At 37.6% G+C, this 19,895-nt stretch overlaps 1 protein-coding gene across 7 annotated transcripts; it reads left to right on the forward strand.

The window, feature by feature from the left end:
* The first annotated feature begins 481 nt into the window (after positions 1–481).
* rdgB (retinal degeneration B) lies at positions 482–19,608 on the forward strand. Of its 7 annotated transcripts, none has more exons than XR_005014872.3 (14): positions 482–793; positions 6,273–6,595; positions 7,632–7,776; positions 7,838–8,029; positions 8,630–9,040; positions 9,593–9,924; positions 10,563–10,601; positions 10,947–11,022; positions 11,245–12,453; positions 12,522–12,659; positions 12,745–13,712; positions 13,871–14,043; positions 15,764–16,689; positions 17,029–19,608. XR_005014872.3 is itself a non-coding variant. In XM_036820929.3 (13 exons), the coding sequence occupies exons 2-13, from the start codon at positions 6,518–6,520 to the stop codon at positions 17,084–17,086; spliced, it is 3,819 nt and encodes a 1,272-aa protein (XP_036676824.1). In that variant the 5' UTR covers positions 482–793; positions 6,273–6,517; the 3' UTR covers positions 17,087–19,608. The 7 variants fall into 7 exon arrangements, 4 of the variants coding, with proteins under 4 accessions (XP_036676824.1, XP_016935118.1, XP_036676825.1 ...); XR_001767627.4 differs by having other exon boundaries at positions 16,308–16,689; XM_036820929.3 differs by lacking the exon at positions 15,764–16,689.
* Positions 19,609–19,895: the final 287 nt, after the last annotated feature.

Raw genomic sequence — 19,895 nt, forward strand, 5'->3', positions numbered from 1 at the left:
CCTTTAATAAAAAGTTTATTTTAAAATAGGTGGCGGACATTTTAACCCAACATTTAACAATTATTTCAATAAAATGTATTCATTTAGGAATGGAAAACATGATTTTTTGATATACTTTTTATATTTAATTCAAACTGGCATACTTGTCGTATAAGTAATTTCTAGGAAATTTTAAAGCAAATTTTTTTTTTAATTTTCGCATGCATTTTTGCACTTAAAAATATATTAAAATTAAAGGTCAGACCACGATTTTATATTTTCGAAAAACCCTCTTTTTATTTTTAAATATGCAGATGATATGACTTGACAACTCTGGAGATTTGCCACCCAAATCTCTTTTCGGAACGCCCCCTCTCTCTCTCTTGCGCTCTCTCCGCTCCCGCTCTTTCTCTCTTGGCTTTTCTCAACTGCTTTAGCCTCGTCTGCTTTCGGCGTTCGTTCAGTTTTTGGCGTTTAGTCAGTTTCAGTATTTCAGTTCGGTATTTCAGTTCAGAATCGAAACGCGAGCCGAGTCGCAAGTTGGCCGCCGCGCAGCGCGTGCTGTTTTTTTTCAGTGTGTACGTTTTGATTGCAAAAAGAAATAAGCAAAAGCGACGCTGAAAACATTTTTCATCTGCGGCCTGGAACAGCGCCCCGAGGAAAATGAATAGATAAATTGTGTTAATCGCCCCATCGAGCCAGCAAATATTCACTGTATATTTATATTTTCTCGTGCGTACTTTTTTTTTGTTGCCCGTGGGCAACGCTCTTTTGTTGTTAATTGTGCAGCTGCCCGCCTGCGAATGATAAAAATGTGAGTTTCCCAAGAAAGTTTGTGCGTTTTTCGCTGCTCTTTTTTGTTTGTTTGTTGGGGAGAATAAATAGTTTATTAAAAATGCGCAAAATTAAGGATAACGGTGCTTGTGTGTGTGTGTGCGTGTGTGTGTTTGTGGGTGGCAGCTGCGTAAATGCGTAAGCTGCGTTGCGTATGTGTGAGTGTGTGTGTGTGTTGGCTGTGGCCAGGTCTCAAGGTCCCGTTAGCTCTCTCCCACCTCTCTTCCTCCCCGCCCCCACTCTCTTGCTCTCTTCTCCAAACAACAACAAGTCTGTGATAAGAATTTTCCATGCGTAATTTTCACGTAAAGCTTTGTTTTGTTTGGTTTGAAATGCAGGTTTTTCTTTTAAGCGGATTAGGGTCTTAATTACATATACATATTTGTACAAAAGATGTGGGGTTTTGTAATAGGCATGCTTTGCATAGTAAGAAAAAAAGATCCTATTCCTCTATAGACTTTAAAAAATTGTGTTTTTTAAGTTGACAGCTTTAAGGTTTTAGATTAAATAGTTTATAAAATAAAATACCAAAACTATATTATACAACATACCAGATGCTACGATATGTAAACAAAAACCACTCTATACTTTATTAAAAAAAAAAAAAACAAAGTGTGTATTATTCATCTAAAAAATGTTTAATTCATTGTTATTATGTTAGATTTTGTTGGATTATATCCGAATTTTTTTTTGATTTCAAACATGTTGTTCTAATAAAATACTTGAATGTGTTATATTGAATATTTTTTAATTGCCGTGATGATACTGATTTTAAAATTTGTATCTACTAGGCAACATTTTGAATAAATACTGAAAAGTTTTTTTCTAGTATGTTTTTTTTAAGATCCTTAATTTTTTATACTATACAGAAATACTAGCTAATATGATATCATGATCAAAATGTAACTATTTTAGGAAAACCTTTGAAAAAAAATTCTTTTGTTGACTTAAAAATACAATTGTCTTCCTTTTTACAAATTGAATGGAAATAATTCTTAAAATACATGGAAAGACTCTTTTTTTAAGCTTGGCTCGGGAATGCTTTGTGCGTTTGTTATGTTTTTATTTCGCTGCTTGCTGTATTTACATATAAATTATTAATAAGCCCAAAGCGTGCCACAGGTGTGCACAGAGGAGTGAGAGGGACAGAGAGAGAGAGAGCGTGGGGCAGAGAGAGAGAGCCAGAGAGAGAAGAGCAGCTTGACCTTTTTTTGCTCTTTCTCTAATTTAGCTCACTAAACTTGAGACTCGGATTTAATAGGCTTTTTATTTTTGCAACCTTTGCTCTCTTTACGTGCCCGCTATTTTTGTCTCTGTCCCACACTTTCGGTTATTTCCGCTTGAGTGCGTCTCTTGTTTCTTGTTTTTGTTTTCATTTCGCATTACCGTTTTTCTGCGCTTTTTTCTACACCTTTATTTATTGTATTGTATTCCTTGGTCAATTACCATGGCAATTTATTTATCAGTTTGGCATTGTTGTTGCCACAATTGCGCAAGTTTATTTTCCCCATTTTTGGCATTTTTTATTTGTGCACTATTTGAGCTACGTTTGCCAGACTTAATAAAAAAAAGGTTTCCTCAGAATTTTTACACTGAGGAAAAATATATACCTTTCGATTCAAAAACACTTAAAAAAGATTATAGCATGTAAAAGTTAAAATAAAGATACTTTTACAATGTAAACTATAGGATCAAAAAATGTATTTCGTTTTATTTTTTATTATTACGCAAGTTATATTTTTTTAAATATTTTTTGATGGATTTTTTTTGTTTGTTTTTTCCGTGTATACCCTGGTTTTACCCTTTGGTCACATCATAAAAAAAATTGCTAAGCTGAATGACAAAATCCATCATAAACACAACAACAACCACAAGGCTACGTGCACTTTGGCCAGTTTTTTTTATAGCCAACATATGTGTGCGTTTGTAATTTGTTTATTGATGCACAGTGGGTCACTTACTGTTTTGTTGATACCCTTTTTAAATAAAACGTAGGTTTTCCTATTAATCCCCTTTTAAAAAGCTTAAATCTAATCACAAAGATTACACATTTTTTTATTATTCCCATAAAATAAGCTCTGTTGTAATAAATCTTATCACTGCAAAATAATTTCTCATCATGATTATTCACAAAGCTTATCTTTTTCAACTCTAGATTTAATATACAATTGTGTGCATATTAATTTTTCTATTTCTTTGTTTGTAGAGATATAATATCGCGCGATAAAGAAGAAAATTTCTTAAACTCAAGTGCAAGAATTTTTTGTAACTTACATAAAATAATTTGTACTATCCAGAGATATTATTTAAGTCTATTTCAATGATTAGTAAAATGACTTCCTGGAAATACTTTATTAACATTTTACTCTACTTTAAATCATTTCGATTATTAATTAATTTTTTAAAATTTTCGTATTTAGAGTAATATGCAAACATATAATTTCGGAATATCAAGAACTATATTTTTCTGATCTTAGAGAACGGTATTCTTTTTGAACTAGAATATATGATCCTATTTCAATAACCTTTGACCCAGTGTAGCAAAGAAAATCTGTCGGCGCATTTTCTGTGTCACAAAATGTAATTATGCTAAGAAGGCGAGGGGTGGCAAACGAGGGGCGGAGAAAGCAGGGGAAAGGGGGCGTGGCGTGGTGGGGTGGTGGGGGGGTAAAAGAAAGCGGTGGCCATATTGTTGGAGCTTACGATGTAACTGCCATGACATAAACATGTGCATGTCTGTGTTCGTGCTTTTTTTTCCCCACTTCTCGCTGTGCCCAATAATTATTGATTGACTGCCCCTCATTATCGCGCCTCTTGTTGAAGCATCCCCTTTCCCACTTTCCCTCTACATTGTACATACATATCTTATCAACATCATATCCTATTTAAAATTATAAAGAACTTTATAGGGTAATAGCCCTACCACATAATGCAAAATGTTTTTTTTTTAATTATTGTCATCTAAAACCGTATTATTCCTCAAAAATATATAGTATCTTATCTTTATGTTCCTAATAAAGAATTATAAATGAGGAAAAATGCATTACTTATCGTATGGATAACAAAGGTTTTAAATTTACACTTTTATAAAGTACCTATTTGCTAATGCGCAAAATTACTTAGTATTTCTACAGAGCACCATTCCCATAAATTTTGAATTTTCCACTACCCAATTTCCCCACCGTCACACAATAAGCACCAATTAAAAAGAAAGCTCTTTTGGGATCCATAAATTGGAAGAGGGAATACAATAACATTTAATTAGTAGCTAGACAAATTTGTGGTCGAGATAAATGCAAGATAAGATCTAAACAGATTATGAGTCTAATGAAGGTCATTAGCGGCGGAAGTTGACAGTTTGTAACGAGTGTGGAGAATAGATTAAATCCAAAAAGTTAGCGTGCTAAATAGAATAAAAGAAGAGAACTATAGGCATTAAATTGCTGGCATTATAAAATCAGTATTTCGTAAAAAAAAGCGAGTGCATTTTGTACGTTGTTTGCAGTAGCAAGGTATAAAGGTATATTAAGATTAGATTACATTAAAGAATGCAATCTTTATCAACATTCCTTAGGTGAAATAAAAAGTTCTTCTTTTTAATTTTGAAGATTAATATAAAATCATAGTTATAAGAAGTAAGGGATATGAGTTTGGTTTAAACTTCTTTCAGTTCTTTTAACCCGATACTCACTGTAATTACCGCCACCCATATCAAAAGGTACCCAATTAATATTTATGCACGGGAATCCATCACTTCATTATCGGCCATAATGATAATTTCCCTATCGCTGTTTGTATTCACAAAGCACTTGACTTTAACACGTGTTCGCCTGCCCATTTTCCAGCCCCTAAATTAGCCACCCACCATCCACCATTGCCCACAAACTGCACTCCCTCCAGTTTCTGTCACATTCCGATAGGTCAAAATGCGATGCAAATGCGTCAGACCACGTCCTATGGCTCTTTTCCTCCCTCTGGGCCCATCAGTTGGTATTGCTGTTGTCAGCAGTCAACAATAAATCCAATTAGCAAAAAAGATAGGAAAGGTAGAAATGGTTCAAGGTAAGAACAGCAACGAAATTGCACGATAAACTGAATTTTAGCTTAGCTTTAGTCAGTGCTGGCATTTTTTCTACAGACTTCAGTAGAACTAGGTTGGTTTTAGGGCGTTTGAAAAAAGAAAGTATTATAATATATCTTTTATTATTTATAATACTAATTTTAGACTAAAACATTTTTTGGTATTTTTAGTATTTTTTAAAGTATTTTTTACAGCTCAACAATTTGTATATTTTTTTATTATAAATAAAATATAAAAAACAAGGGTACAAAGCTATACTGTCAGCATTGGCTGTTGTTTCTGAAATGTGAGACCGTGCTTGACCTTATCGGGCACTCACTTCTTGTTGTTGTCATTTAATTGACACTGCCCCTTGTCTCGCTACCAAAACCCCTGAGAGTCCTCAAGTCACATCCGATTATCTAAAGTGCCTGTCAAAGACTTTCCCTTCGTGTTTGCATGTTCCCATTTTTGCTGTCACTCTCGAAATCAATAAATAAAATGGTAATTTACATTTTAGAACTCTCCCATTAGTACTACCCATTTGACACGGGACCAGCAAGTGACCCAGAAAATTTAGCAATATCAAAGGAATTATACAATGAAATAATGCGAAATTTGGGTTAGGTTAATTCATTTTTTTATATTATATAAAGGGCATATAGAATCCCTTACAGAGTTTTTGAGTTCGCGAATAAAGCATGTTCTGAAGAATTCGCGTTTTCTTTATAAACTTTTATAGAAGTGGAAGACTCTTCAAGATTATGAGTACAAATTTATAAATAAACATTTCAGTTAAAAGAAGTATTTTCTGTGTCTATTTTGGGAGCATAGCTTTCATAAAGGCTCTGTTTAATATTACTTTTTGAAGATCAAACCTCAATAAATAGCTTTAGCATGTTTATAATTTTTAATTGCGTATGCAAAGCTATTTTCTTTCTCTTCAAATCTTTTCAGCTCGTTTATAGCTAATTAATTTTGGAATTATTACCCGATTTTTCATTTGATTCCGAGTAATTTTGAACTTCTACACTGCTCAGTAAAACAGCTATAAATAGAATGTTTAAAGAAAAACACGACCTAATAGCATATGTGCCCTATAAATTACTCTATTATTTTTTATGTGTGATGAATTTCAATTTAAGTGTTTGAAAGAGATGGGTTTATATATAATATAAGAAGGAAATTATGATATAGGTATTTATTTTTTCCCGGAACATAGTTTCATGAACTTGGTTTTCAGGCTGCTCGTTCAGTTAAATGTCACACTGGCACAAGGCAGAAGCCATAGCAACTAGCACACCTACATGTAGACCTCCGGCCCCGGACGAAATATCTATATACCCGCTGACTAACCTCGCCTCGTTTTCCGATTTTCCGATTTCCTCATATCGTCCAGGTCATAGACGACGTGTCCCCCGACCCCCACAAACCCCCCTCTAAAAGCGTCGGACGACTGCGTCGCCTCCACATCATCCAGCCATGACCAGCGGCAATCGATGATTGCCATTCCCTCAGCCAACGAGAGCCAATAGAGGCAGCCGGAAGAGCCCGCCATTCGAACACATCAAAAGCCGGAGGAGGAGCAGCAGGAGGAGGGGCTTCCCCCTTTTGAAAGCCAAGGACTAAAGTCACGCGGTCAACATGCTGATCAAGGAGTACCGCATTCCACTGCCCCTCACCGTGGAGGAGTACCGCATCGCCCAGCTCTACATGATAGCGGTAAGACCTTGTATTCAAATTCACAAAAGAACATGAAAATACTGATGGGAAATGAACTCCTATATACGAAAGTGCATTAAATTAAATATGACAAATCGTATGGGTGGAACGTAAACTTTTAAGGATTCTTAGTAATATTGGCTAACAAAGTTTTGGTACAAGATGTTTATATTGTATGATATAATATTATGATATTTCTCGCCAAAAAACATAAGTTTGTTTGTCAACAATGCTCAGAATCCTATAAAGATGATGTTTCCCCATACGATTCTTAGGACCCAAATAAAACCACCCTAATGTATTTATTTCGGAAGTTATTATAGGTACTTTTTTATGAAAACGAATAGATATATTATACCTAAACCTATACAATTTGAAAATAGATTATTCTTTTTATTACGGTGGTTATTATCACCTACCTATTTTTATTCAAACGAATAGATGTATTCTATCTAAATATAAACAATTCATATAAAAGTAGATTGCTCCTGTGACCAACAAAAGAGTTATTTTTAATTTTAACCTGCCTGCTGTTCTGTTCTGTCTGCTTATAAAAAAGTTAAGAGTAGGAGTACAGCCTAATTTTGGAGTTGGAAATTAAATGTAATCGATAATCAACACGTTGAAAACAAATGCAGCCTTAAACGAAAAATATAAAAATGTTAATAATAGTTTTAAAAGGCAAATTAAGGTTAATTAGTTTGAGTACAGCTCAGCAGTAAAAAACAGTCACGTATGGGTATATCAATAGCTATAAAACAGCCTATTTATATTTGTAATGAGCAAAAACAAATTACAAATGCTGCCGGGGTAAAAGTACAACAATTTTCAAATATAATCTTTGAACGTTACAAAATTTACCAAGTGTCTAGAATTGTTTATTCGCTTTGTGCGCATTCGATTTATTTACAAATATTTCATATAGCCAATATTTATTAAACGTTTCCACCGGAAATTCATTCAATGTTCCTCAATAGATGTGTAGCTCGTTTGTTTGGACCATAATAATTGCTTAAAACTGATTTTCTATCCACAGAAAAAAAGTCGCGAGGAGAGTCATGGCGAGGGCAGTGGAGTTGAGATAATCATCAATGAGCCCTATAAGGACGGACCCGGCGGAAATGGTCAGTACACGAAGAAGATCTACCATGTGGGCAACCATCTGCCCGGCTGGATCAAGAGTGAGTTGTATATTATTAAGGTTTTTATAAGGTTTATAACTATTTAACATATTATCCAAAGGTCTCTTGCCCAAGAGCGCTTTAACCGTGGAGGAGGAAGCGTGGAATGCCTATCCCTATACCAGGACTCGCTACACCTGCCCATTTGTGGAGAAGTTCTCGCTGGACATTGAGACATACTATTATCCCGATAATGGCTATCAGGATAATGTCTTCCAGTTGTCCGGAAGCGATCTGCGTAACCGCATCGTGGGTGAGTCTAAATAATATATGATTTGCTTTACATTTTTCATGCTTTCAAGTATTTATATAGCACAATCTTTGTACCTATGCTAGTGGGCATAGTTATTTTCACAGGATTTTTAAATCAAACCCACTCAATATTTAAATATCAATGGAAAGCTCATTTAAGTACTGATTGAATGATACAAAACTTTTCTTAATCCATTTAGGACCCATTAAAAATGTCGAATTTTTGTTATTTTTGTTAAAGGTTACTCTTTGAACTTTTTTTCTGGGCTTAAATAAAAAATGTTCGTTAAACAAAAGTTTCTCCTAACAAAAGTCAAACATTTCTGTTTCAAATTCAATTATTTTATTTATAGTTTATCTGTTAAAAATGTTGTTAAAAACGTAGGAAAAAATATCTCGAATGTTACCTATTTTCAAAATACTTATGCCTACAAGTGTCTGCAATATTACTAGCCTTTTGAATATTCAAAATAAATTACCTTGAACAAAAAATAACTTTTAGAAAGTGCAATAGTTATAAGAATAACTAACTTGAACTCATCCCTTATGTTTGTTACTAGCTGGGAAATCTATTTTAAAATCCCTTATATTGCCCTTGCAGATGTGATTGACATTGTGAAGGACCAACTGTGGGGCGGCGACTATGTGAAGGAGGAGGATCCCAAGCACTTTGTGTCTGACAAGACAGGACGTGGACCCCTCGGCGAGGACTGGCTGGAGGAGTATTGGCGCGAGGTGAAGGGCAAGAAACAGCCGACGCCACGCAACATGTCCCTGATGACCGCCTACAAGATCTGCCGCGTGGAGTTCCGCTACTGGGGCATGCAGACGAAGCTGGAGAAGTTCATCCACGATGTGGCGCTGCGCAAGATGATGCTGCGTGCCCACCGGCAGGCGTGGGCGTGGCAGGACGAATGGTTCGGCCTAACCATCGAGGATATCCGCGAGCTGGAGCGACAGACCCAACTGGCCCTGGCCAAGAAAATGGGCGGCGGCGAGGAGTGCAGCGATGGTCAGTCTGATGTGGCCACCTCCACCATCTTAGCATCCACCTCCACATCACCACAAACCCTTGCCAAATTGTAAACGTATTGATTTGCACAAATATCAAAGATATTCTGAAGAATGTTCAATAGATTGGATTTGTTTTTAAAGCAACAGGGTATTTTGATTTCTTTAATTCCAAGGATTTCATAAATTTATATAACGTATGACTTGGAAGACAAATTAGTATTGTATTGCCATGTTAAAGTGTACAAATTAGTGGTGTAAAATGATATAAGATGCTTATTTTTAGCATATAAGGGATAGCAGTTAGACAGAGTTTCATTCTACCTACATTTTTTGGTATTTTATCCAGAAAGCCATGTTAAAATGTACAAAATAATATTGTAAAATGATTGTAGATGCTTTTTTTTCATATATGCTAGAAGGGAGTTAGATAGTGCTAGGTTCACTTAAATGTTTAAATTGTCATCCCCCTAATCATTTACACAATATTTCATGCTTTATAAGGATTTTCCTTCGACAGTTTCTTCTAAAACCTCATATTTCTCCATTGCAGACAGCACATCCGAGCCGTATGTGAGCACGGCGGCCACCGGTGCCTCCACAACGGGCAGCGAACGAAAGAAATCCGCTCCAGCCATACCGCCCATCGTCACCCAGCAGCCGCCGAGTGCCGAGGCCAGTTCGGATGAGGAGGAGGGCGAGGAGGAGGACGACGACGAGGACGAGAACGATGCCATTGGCACGGGCGTGGATCTGTCCGCCAACCAAGGTGGATCCGCCCAACGATCCCGCTCCCAGAGCATCCAGATGGCCCAGAAGGCCAAGTTCGGTTCCAAGGGCGCCCTCCACTCACCGGTGGGATCTGCCCACAGCTTTGATCTTCAGGTGAGCAGAACTCGAAGACCTTGTTTTTTTGTCCAATCTCCTTTTTATCTCGATGTAAATTTCGTCTGTTTACTGTGGGAATGGAAGTTTTTACTAGTTCCGTGTTTTTTATACACATATTTACCCTTCCATTTTGTGTGTTACTTGAGAACATGAATAATATTTGACTGGAGAGTCAGCGATTTTTTTTTCTGTTTTATAAAAGTTGTATCTTTAAAAAATTATATTCTTGGTATTTTTCTAAGATCACTTATTATTATATGTATTTTTTCTGGAGTATATATATTTAAACTATTTTACAGATTTAACATTCCAAGTGCAATCATTTTTTTTATGCACTTAAGTTAAAAATTTCTTCTAGTTTTCAATATTTTCTATAAAAAAACCCTCTATTCTGTCTCTGTGTTCGATTTTCTGTGTGTTGTGAGTCGCTTTGTCCTTTAAATGTGCTGCGTCTTACCAAATAATCTTTAATTTACCTTCCATCCAACACGTTCCACCGACAACAACTACAACACAATCAAAATAAACACCAAAATCAATCAAACTATAAAAACAAATTAATTCTCAAAACAAAAAAAAAACACCAAACCAAACATAAATAAACCCATAAAAATCGAAAAACAAACCAAAATCAGTCCAAAAAGCCGCATGCAAAGACAGCGCCACGCAGACATGTAAGTTCCTCTTCCCCCTCTCTGTCACTCTCAATATATGCCCTGTCTCCCTCTTTTTCGTTACTAGTAATTTAGCCTAGCTGTTCTATTATCCCGTCATTATAAATAGTATAATATATATACATACAAAAACCCCCTACAAAACTCATCTTTTATTTTCCCTAGTAATTTGCTTAGTCGCAGTTTTTGATTAGCCAAGTTCCATTAGCTTAGCTTACGGCTGTTACCCAATGCCTCTTTATAGAGTTTTCTTTAGAAAGAATCGATGAAATATAGTATAACTAAATAAACAGTGCGATGTTATAGTGTTTGTAAAGGTATTAAATCAATTTACGTTCATCGCAGGTGGCAAACTGGCGCATGGAGCGATTGGAAGTAGACTCCAAATCCAATTCGGATGAAGAATTCTTCGATTGTTTGGGTAAGAATTGTAAATACTTATATATAAGTACATATGAGTTAAATTATAAGAAGATATTAAACTAGAATCTGATATAGTATTATAATAAATAGCCATTTGTATAAAGATATCATAAAGAATTCGCGCCATTACAATTTTGTTGCAGCTTTCTAAACCGCGAATTCTTTAGAACAATTCAGACCACATAAAATACCATACTAATTTTTATTTTTTTCTTAATAGATACAAATGAGACGAACTCGCTGGCCAAGTGGAGTTCCCTGGAACTGCTGGGCGAGGGCGACGACAGTCCGCCGCCACATGGCGGACCCTCTAGCGCCGCATCCGTGGGTGGACGTGGCAACTCGCGGCAGGAGGACAGCATCTTCAACCAGGACTTTCTGATGCGCGTGGCCTCGGAGCGCGGGAACAAGCGGCAGCTACGCTCATCGGCCAGCGTGGATCGCAGCCACGATTCCTCGCCACCGGGATCACCGAGCACACCGTCTTGCCCCACCACCATCCTGATCCTGGTGGTCCATGCGGGCAGTGTGTTGGATGCGGCCAGCGAGTTGACGGCCAAGAAATCGGATGTGACCACATTCCGCGGCTCCTTCGAGGCGGTGATGCGCCAGCACTATCCCAGCCTCCTCACCCATGTGACCATCAAGATGGTGCCATGTCCCTCGATTTGCACCGACGCCCTGGGTATTCTCTCCAGCCTGAGTCCGTACTCCTTCGATGCATCGCCCTCGGCGGCGGATATACCGAATATAGCCGATGTCCCAATTGGAGCGATACCCCTGCTATCCGTAGCATCGCCGGAATTCCATGAGACGGTCAATAAGACGGTGGCCGCTGCCAATATTGTCTACCATGAGTTCTTGAAATCGGAGGAGGGCCACGGATTCTCCGGACAGATTGTGATGCTGGGCGATTCAATGGGTTCACTGCTGGCCTACGAGGCCCTGTGCCGATCCAATGGCAGCCAGCCGGGCACGGCATCGGGTGCCTCGAATTCTGGTGGAGATGCGGCCAGCAATATAAATACCCACAACCCGTTGGGCCCACGTCATTCGCGTTTGGACGATGATGAGCGTTTCATCGAGGCCGATTTGGATGCCAAGCGCTTGCTGGTGGCTCCATCGCCACGTCGACGTCGTTCCAGCTCATCGAGCGATTCGCGAGCCTGCAAACTGGACTTTGAGGTGTGTGATTTCTTCATGTTCGGATCGCCGCTGTCGGTGGTGCTCGCCGCACGGAAACTTCACGATGCCAAGGCCGCCTTGGCCAGGCCCAACTGCCATCAGGTGTACAATCTGTTCCATCCAACCGATCCGATTGCCTCGCGTCTGGAGCCGCTCCTTAGCGCTAGATTCTCCATTCTGTCGCCGGTTAATGTCCCCCGGTACGCCAAGTATCCGCTGGGAAATGGTCAGCCATTGCATTTATGTGAGTGATTAGATTTGAATTGTATAATTAACAATCTTTTGAATGTCTCTCTTTCATGTATTTTGCAGTGGAGGTGATTCAGTCGCATCCGCAGCACTTTAACGATGGCAACAACCTTTTGGCCGGTCGCCGATTGTCGGACGCCTCGATGCAGAGCACGATATCGGGTCTGATTGAGAATGTCTCGCTTAGTACGATCCATGCCCGTAAGAAGCTCGTTATCCGCTAGAAGCTCTATTACTCCAAATATATATATTTCTTAATAATTGAATCTATATCTCCCATCCGCAGTTCAAAACAAATGGTGGGGCACCAAGCGCTTGGACTACGCTCTTTATTGCCCGGAGGGATTGAGCAACTTTCCCGCTCACGCCTTGCCGCATCTTTTCCATGCCAGCTACTGGGAGAGTCCGGATGTGATTGCTTTCATTCTGCGGCAGATTGGCAAATTCGAGGGCATACCCTTTGTGGGCTCCAACGATGACAAGGACAATGCCTCCTTCCATCCGGGACAGCCGAGGGAGAAGTGGATCAAGAAGCGTACGTCGGTGAAGCTGAAAAATGTGGCCGCCAATCATCGGGCCAACGATGTGATCGTCCAGGAGGGCAGGGAGCAGCGTCTGAATGCCCGATTCATGTACGGACCCCTCGATATGATCACGCTGCACGGCGAGAAGGTTGATGTACACATTATGAAGGATCCGCCAGCGGGCGAGTGGACATTCCTCAGCACTGAGGTGACCGACAAGAATGGTCGCATCTCGTACAGCATTCCGGATCAGGTCTCCCTGGGCTATGGCATTTATCCCGTGAAGATGGTGGTCCGTGGCGATCACACTTCGGTGGATTGCTATATGGCAGTGGTGCCGCCATTGACCGAATGCGTGGTCTTTAGCATTGATGGATCCTTCACGGCTTCAATGTCGGTGACGGGCAGGGATCCCAAGGTACGTGCGGGGGCCGTCGATGTCTGCCGCCACTGGCAGGAGCTGGGCTACCTGCTCATCTACATCACCGGGCGGCCGGATATGCAGCAGCAGCGCGTGGTGTCATGGCTGAGCCAGCACAACTTCCCGCACGGCCTGATCTCGTTTGCCGACGGTCTGTCCACCGATCCACTGGGCCACAAGACAGCCTATCTCAACAATCTGGTGCAGAACCATGGAATCTCAATTACCGCCGCCTACGGCAGCAGCAAGGATATAAGTGTCTACACCAATGTGGGCATGCGTACCGATCAGATCTTCATCGTGGGCAAGGTGAAGGCTGGTTCTTTTTATTATAAGTTAAAATCTACAGCAAGTTGTAAACGATGCATCGGTTTTAGGAATATAGTTTAGAAAGGAAAGGTTGCCGCTTCATCGTTTACAACCTGTTTTTGTCAGTAACATTTTATAACTTTTTCTTCTTTCCACAGGTTGGCAAGAAACTGCAGTCCAATGCCACTGTGCTGAGCGATGGCTATGCCGCCCATTTGGCCGGATTGCAGGCGGTGGGTGGTTCGCGTCCCGCCAAGGGCAATGCCCGCATGGTCATCCCCCGCGGATGCTTCAATCTTCCCGGCCAGACGGCGAATCCGCGGCGCAGAAGGTAAGACGCTGTGGCCACTAGCCAGTGGCGCTGCTTGCGATGATCCACTGTACAGAGCGCACCCACTGTAACGCCCGATCCTCGCTGTATATACATATCTGTGTTTGTGTTTAGTGTAAATAGGCCAACGCATTCGTGTATGTTAATGTTATATGTTTTGTGTACAGTGTAATGCCTTTAGCTGGTTAACATGATCAGGTAAAAGATGAATTCAGGGATTGAGGTAAAAAGATATTTATAAAAATGTACTTAATGAAAGTGTAGTACCAAAGGAAAAAGCTTCCCTATATTACAAAAAGCAATCAATCTTAATATGGAAACATCCATTTATAGCACATTCATTTTCTTATTTTTAATCTGCCAAAGGAAAAAAACAGGTTTAGCAATTATTTTCATATATCATTAATATTATAATATTATAAAAAGTTAGCATTGACATTGTTTTAAACCTTACAACGAATTAAATCTTAAAAATAATAATTTTTTTGCTTAGAAAATTATAAATATTATACTCATTAGGGGATAGGATACAATAAAATTGTAAATTATAGAAAATGGAAGAAAACAGGAAATATACTAACATAAGTCTATAAATTTACATTTTTAAACCAGATAGTTTTCAAAGGTATTGCTATTCCTAAGACTTTAAAGAAATGGATACAGCTAAGGGCATTATACCTGTATTCCATTGGAAACCGCTTTGTTAATGTAAACATATTTTGTGTGGCTTTTTGTTTATTGTGTATTTATGTTTTGGGTCGCATGGCCGTTTATTTTGTGAGTTGAGTCTTTGTTTGCTTCGGCCATCGAAACGATGCAATGATATAACCCATCCATCAATCCCATCCCACTAAACGTTGTTGTAAACGCCTTCTTCGGGCGGGGAAAAGCTCCGCCTGGATTGAGAAATCTCTTGCCAAGAACCGAATCTCCAGTTCCAAACCACCTAATCACGCCCTTTTCCCTTGCCCAACCAATGTGACAACCTGCAGCAATGCTTTCGAGCTGCAATTGGCCAACATCAGTCCCTGCAGCAGCAACATCAACAGTCCCAGCAGCAGCAACCACATCCTACTGGCCCAACTGATTGAGAATGCCATTGAGAAGGACACGCCAGCTGGCTAGGAAAATTATTAAATTAGATTAACATGTTTTTTGTTTGGCTTCCCAATCCTGATTTTAAGTTAATCAATTGATAGTCTTATCCATCCCTCTCAAGAAACTAGTCCGCCGCGAATCGTATTGTATTGTATTTTATTATTTTACAACCTTAAGTTTCACGTAGAACAAATGCCTTATTATTTATGCTATAAGTTATTACTATATTATGATTATAACTATTATGATTACTGCGTTTATGTACTATCCCTACTTGTATTTGTATGATATTATTTTGTTTGCGAGCAAAAGCCAAAATGCAACAAAACCTATAAAAAAAATACGTACGCCAGTATGTAATACCAAATAAATAAAAGCAGTACAGTAAATGGGCCTATTGGGCATATGTATCCTATATAGTATATATACATATATGATTTATAATGTTTCGATTACGATTTGTATCTTTTCTTTGTTTGTTCCTTGATTTACGGATAACCAATACAACAAAAAATAATAATAATACCAAAAAAACGCTTTACGCTTCACGGCCTCGAAACCCACCACGCTGTTCAAAACCCACCACGCCGACAAATACACCCCACACAAAACACACCATCAGGCTGCATGAACAAGCAACGAATGAAAATTAAATTGCAACTTAAACAAACAATAGTAAATTGTTTAGAGCAATAAAAGCAAACAATAAAAGCATCTTGTAAACAGATAGAAGCGAAAAAAAAACCAAAACAATACAGACAATTGATGTTAGTTTTAGTGTTCTAGAATATTACCCATACTCCCCACACACACATTTTGAGTTCTTTTGTTAAGTATTTTGAAGCATACCTAGCTGAGCATTTTACTGATTGATTGATTGATTGGTGTTGTGAAAAAAAGAAACCAAATTGATAAAAACCTTTGAAAAACCACCCTAAGTAGAGGTGATAAAAAGTCGATAATTATCGATCTTAGAAAGTTCTCCACTCTAAACCACACTTAGAGCCAAAATTCAACTCTTTCTCAACGTTAACTCTGTCTCTCTTTTTCCAAAAACCAAAATTTGCTTGAAAAACAAAAAATATAAAACAAACAACACCCACACACACACCACACACGCACACACTGCCATCGACCTTGTTATCGACCTTGCTATCGATAAACAGCAACGAGACGGGACTATCATCACCCATACGCAGTGGTTACCTGAAGCGCAAAACCTACCTGAGCCACCACTAGAGCCACAGAGATGCAGCTACCACCCATATAGATTGATCCATCAGACAGAATGAAATCAAAGAAAATCCCTCAGTACCCAAAAATAGCACTCCCTTCGAAATAGAATACAAAAATATAGCCAAAGGACGACGAACATCGATGCCTCCATATGCTACATCTGTGTATATACCATATATATATATATATTTATATACTATGCGCGATATATTAAAAGTTCAATGGTGTAATATACATATATATCAAAAACCAAAATTGCAAAAGAGAAAAAACAATTGTACAACATTTAACCAAAGTCAAATGTGTCACGCGGTGAGTATGCATATAAAGCACTAAATATATTAGCTATAATCCATAAATCTAGAAAATCAATAAGTTTAAGAGGGAATATACAACTTATTTTGAAGGAAAATGGATAATTAGATAGAACTAATCAAGTTTTTATCAGGGTGCTATATAAATCTCTAGTAACTTCAAATCACTTAAAGAAGTATCCTAAATTATTATAAAAAACTAAAATTATTGTATTTCTCTTTAAGAAAATTACTGGAGATTTCCATACCACCCGCCTATTTTAAATCTCCATGATTTCTTTCAAGTTTGTGTTACAATTGTTTAATAAAACGTTTTCCAACACTTTTATTCCCCTAGGTACCTGGAAAGAAAGACTGTTTCCTCCTGTTGTTTGATGGTTTTTCAAACCACTTAAAGCATAAAAAAAACATTGAAAACTACACGAAACAAAAGCCGATTGTAAAGCTATTACTAAACACAATTAAAAAAAGATATATACAAAGGATATATTCAAAATATAGAACCGTTTAACATATGCAAGCGAACCAAGTTCAAAAAACCACGTGAGGTACAACAACCGAAGGACAAACTAATGGAACCGAAGATCTCCCGATGAGTAAGGATACAACTAAGACAAGGACGGGCGTTGCAAAATCAAAAGGCAAATTAAATGTGCATTTCTTGACAAACAACCACTACAAAAAGTAGAAATTAAACGGCTTCCGTAAACCAAAAAAAAAAAAACAATTAAAATTTATATCTATATGTATGCGTGTAAAATTGACAAAAAAAAGACGGTTCTTAAGAAACTAAAATCTTCATGAAATTGAATACAATCTATTACCTGGCCCCAGAAATTTGAAATCTCCATAATTGTGATAGTCATTCGCTACCAAAAGTTAATTTAAACAAAGAAAAACAGCAAAATATATTTATCTCTACTAAAATTGTTATTCTGGAAAAGAAGAAGAATTTCGGAAACAAGCTATTGGATATTGTGTAAACGTAAAACCCGATTTTGTGATACCAAAACTAACTAAAACCGAAACCAAAGTTGAGTTCGAGATGAGATCAAGCCGAAAACTCCTCGTGTTAGAAACCTATACAAACAACTCAAGGCGACCTGATGATATGACGGGCATTGAATCTGACCCAAATAGTACTATATATCTATAGATATACCACTATGTATATGCATAACCCGGTTATGTGCTGTCCACACAAGTTAACTAAAAACTCTCACAACTCTCACGAACTTGTAAGCAAAAGAAATCTCAGTTATAAACCAGATAACACAGATATAATGGTACTAAAGGGACCTTCAAAATGAGAAATCTATATATGTATATGTAATCCGTTCGATCTGTTTAGGTTTACCTAAGCCAAAGTCGGTTAACTATCGAGTAGTTGAGTTACGCCAGTAAGATACTTCCTAAACTGAAATATAAATGCAAATTGAGGAGTTTAGACCGTTAGTTGTAATGAGAACAGAGTAATTGTATGTAAGGATATATAATATATTATATATGTATATGCCTACACTATATACTGTATATTTATCTAGCGCAACTAAATTAAGGACTTTTGCAGCTTGCTAACTGAAAAAGTGTTCCGATCAAAGTATTGTCCGGCTATACGTTCCTCTCTCCTCCATTTGAGTCGACTTTAAACTCTATTTTATTCTTTTGTAGCGAGTATTTAACTAAAAACCAATGGAATGGATCCACTAGATTTTAAGATGAACCTCTGCCTAAGAAGAGTTTATCCTATATAAGTACGTAGCGAGTTGGTTCAGCATGAGGTATAGAAGTATAAGGGCAAGTCCTATTAAATAACACACCAGATACTCATAGAGTCCAAAGGTTTATGTCTGTCTAATTAGCTGGTAAATTAATGGCATTTCTGAATTCTTTTTGGAAACTGAACATGTTTTTGTACTGTTCTCCACATTTGTAGAACTCTGTCTACGTCTTTTCCCCACCAAAAACAGCAGGGTGCTGAAAAAATAGAAAATAGAATGTAATTCCAAGTTTTAGACTTCACACAATGGCATAATAATTACTGTTGTACGTATTGCTAAAATTTCATATAAATCTATTGATTTCTTCCTAATTTATCGTAGCAATCTATAGAATTCTACATTCTTTCGCTACCAAAATAAGAACTCCCCAAGCCAATAAAGCGTTGAGCAGCATTGTATTGATATTTTGAGAACCCACCATTTAGATGATAAGCTAAGGTCCCCACAAACGATGACGATGACTAATGCAGAGAGTATAATCAAAGAGCAAAATACACTGAAAACAATGGAAAGGTTTAACACACAGCATGCAAATGTTACGTACATAGGTAAATTTGTGTCCGTATGGTTATGTATTTTAATTGTTAAGTGCAAAAGTCCAGGAATAACAATTACGAATTCAGATTGTAAACAAATGTAAGGAGAACGAGGCGAACAAAGTATGAAATTATTTATTGACAACAAAATCTACAAGTCGAAGATGAACAAAATATAAATGAGGAGCAAGCCAAATGCAATCTATTTACAAAATCCTACAAAAATCTAAATTATTCGAAGCAAGAATGACAAACAGAAGAGCAAAAGATAGCTGATTCGACGAAAAAATAAATATATGTATGTATAATGTAAACCTATCCAAAAACCCAGAGATTTTTAAGCCAATTGTTGAAATTGGACTATGACAAATAACAAAAGTAAACCAATTGAAATATGGCATAAACAAATATTTTTCGATGTAAGCTGTTTGTTAGAAAATGATCGAGTTTCAGCGATTGATGTGGCTATAACCAGTTGATCAATTCGCTGAAAATCGAAAACAAAGCGGTTCATGAAAAGATAACAAAAACAAAAAAAACAAATGTTCTATTTGATGTTGCAAATGAGAAAAATAAATAAAACATGTTATGTGAAAAAAATGATTTGTGTACTTAATGGATTTGAGGGGTGTCAAAATGGTAGAGGAAATCGATCCCAGGGGATTGACCATATTGGCGTATGGTTTTGAAAATTATAGGCAGCTTGATAACACTTGTTTAAACAAATAAAACGTACAGTTTGGTAGAGTTTGTCATGAGCATAAAAGCTGAATCTTTCAATAAACTAAGTGATGCATAAAAAAATCATTTTATCAAGCACCCAAATCGCCCCATATGACGAATTCCAGCAGACTATACTCATTGTTTGATTAATCAAATGATATGCT

This window comes from Drosophila suzukii, chromosome X (genome assembly GCF_043229965.1).
Source record: "Drosophila suzukii chromosome X, CBGP_Dsuzu_IsoJpt1.0, whole genome shotgun sequence".
Taxonomy (NCBI): Eukaryota; Metazoa; Arthropoda; class Insecta; order Diptera; family Drosophilidae; genus Drosophila; species Drosophila suzukii.

Coding starts and splice junctions, on each gene's coding strand:
- rdgB (XM_017079629.4), top strand. CDS start 6,518: ATGCTGATCAAGGAGTACCGCATTCCACTGCCCCTCACCGTGGAGGAG. Junction 10,602..10,946: donor AGACAGCGCCACGCAGACAT/GTAAGTTCCTCT, acceptor CGTTCATCGCAG/GTGGCAAACTGGCGCATGGA. Junction 14,044..15,035: donor GCGAATCCGCGGCGCAGAAG/GTAAGACGCTGT, acceptor GACAACCTGCAG/CAATGCTTTCGAGCTGCAAT.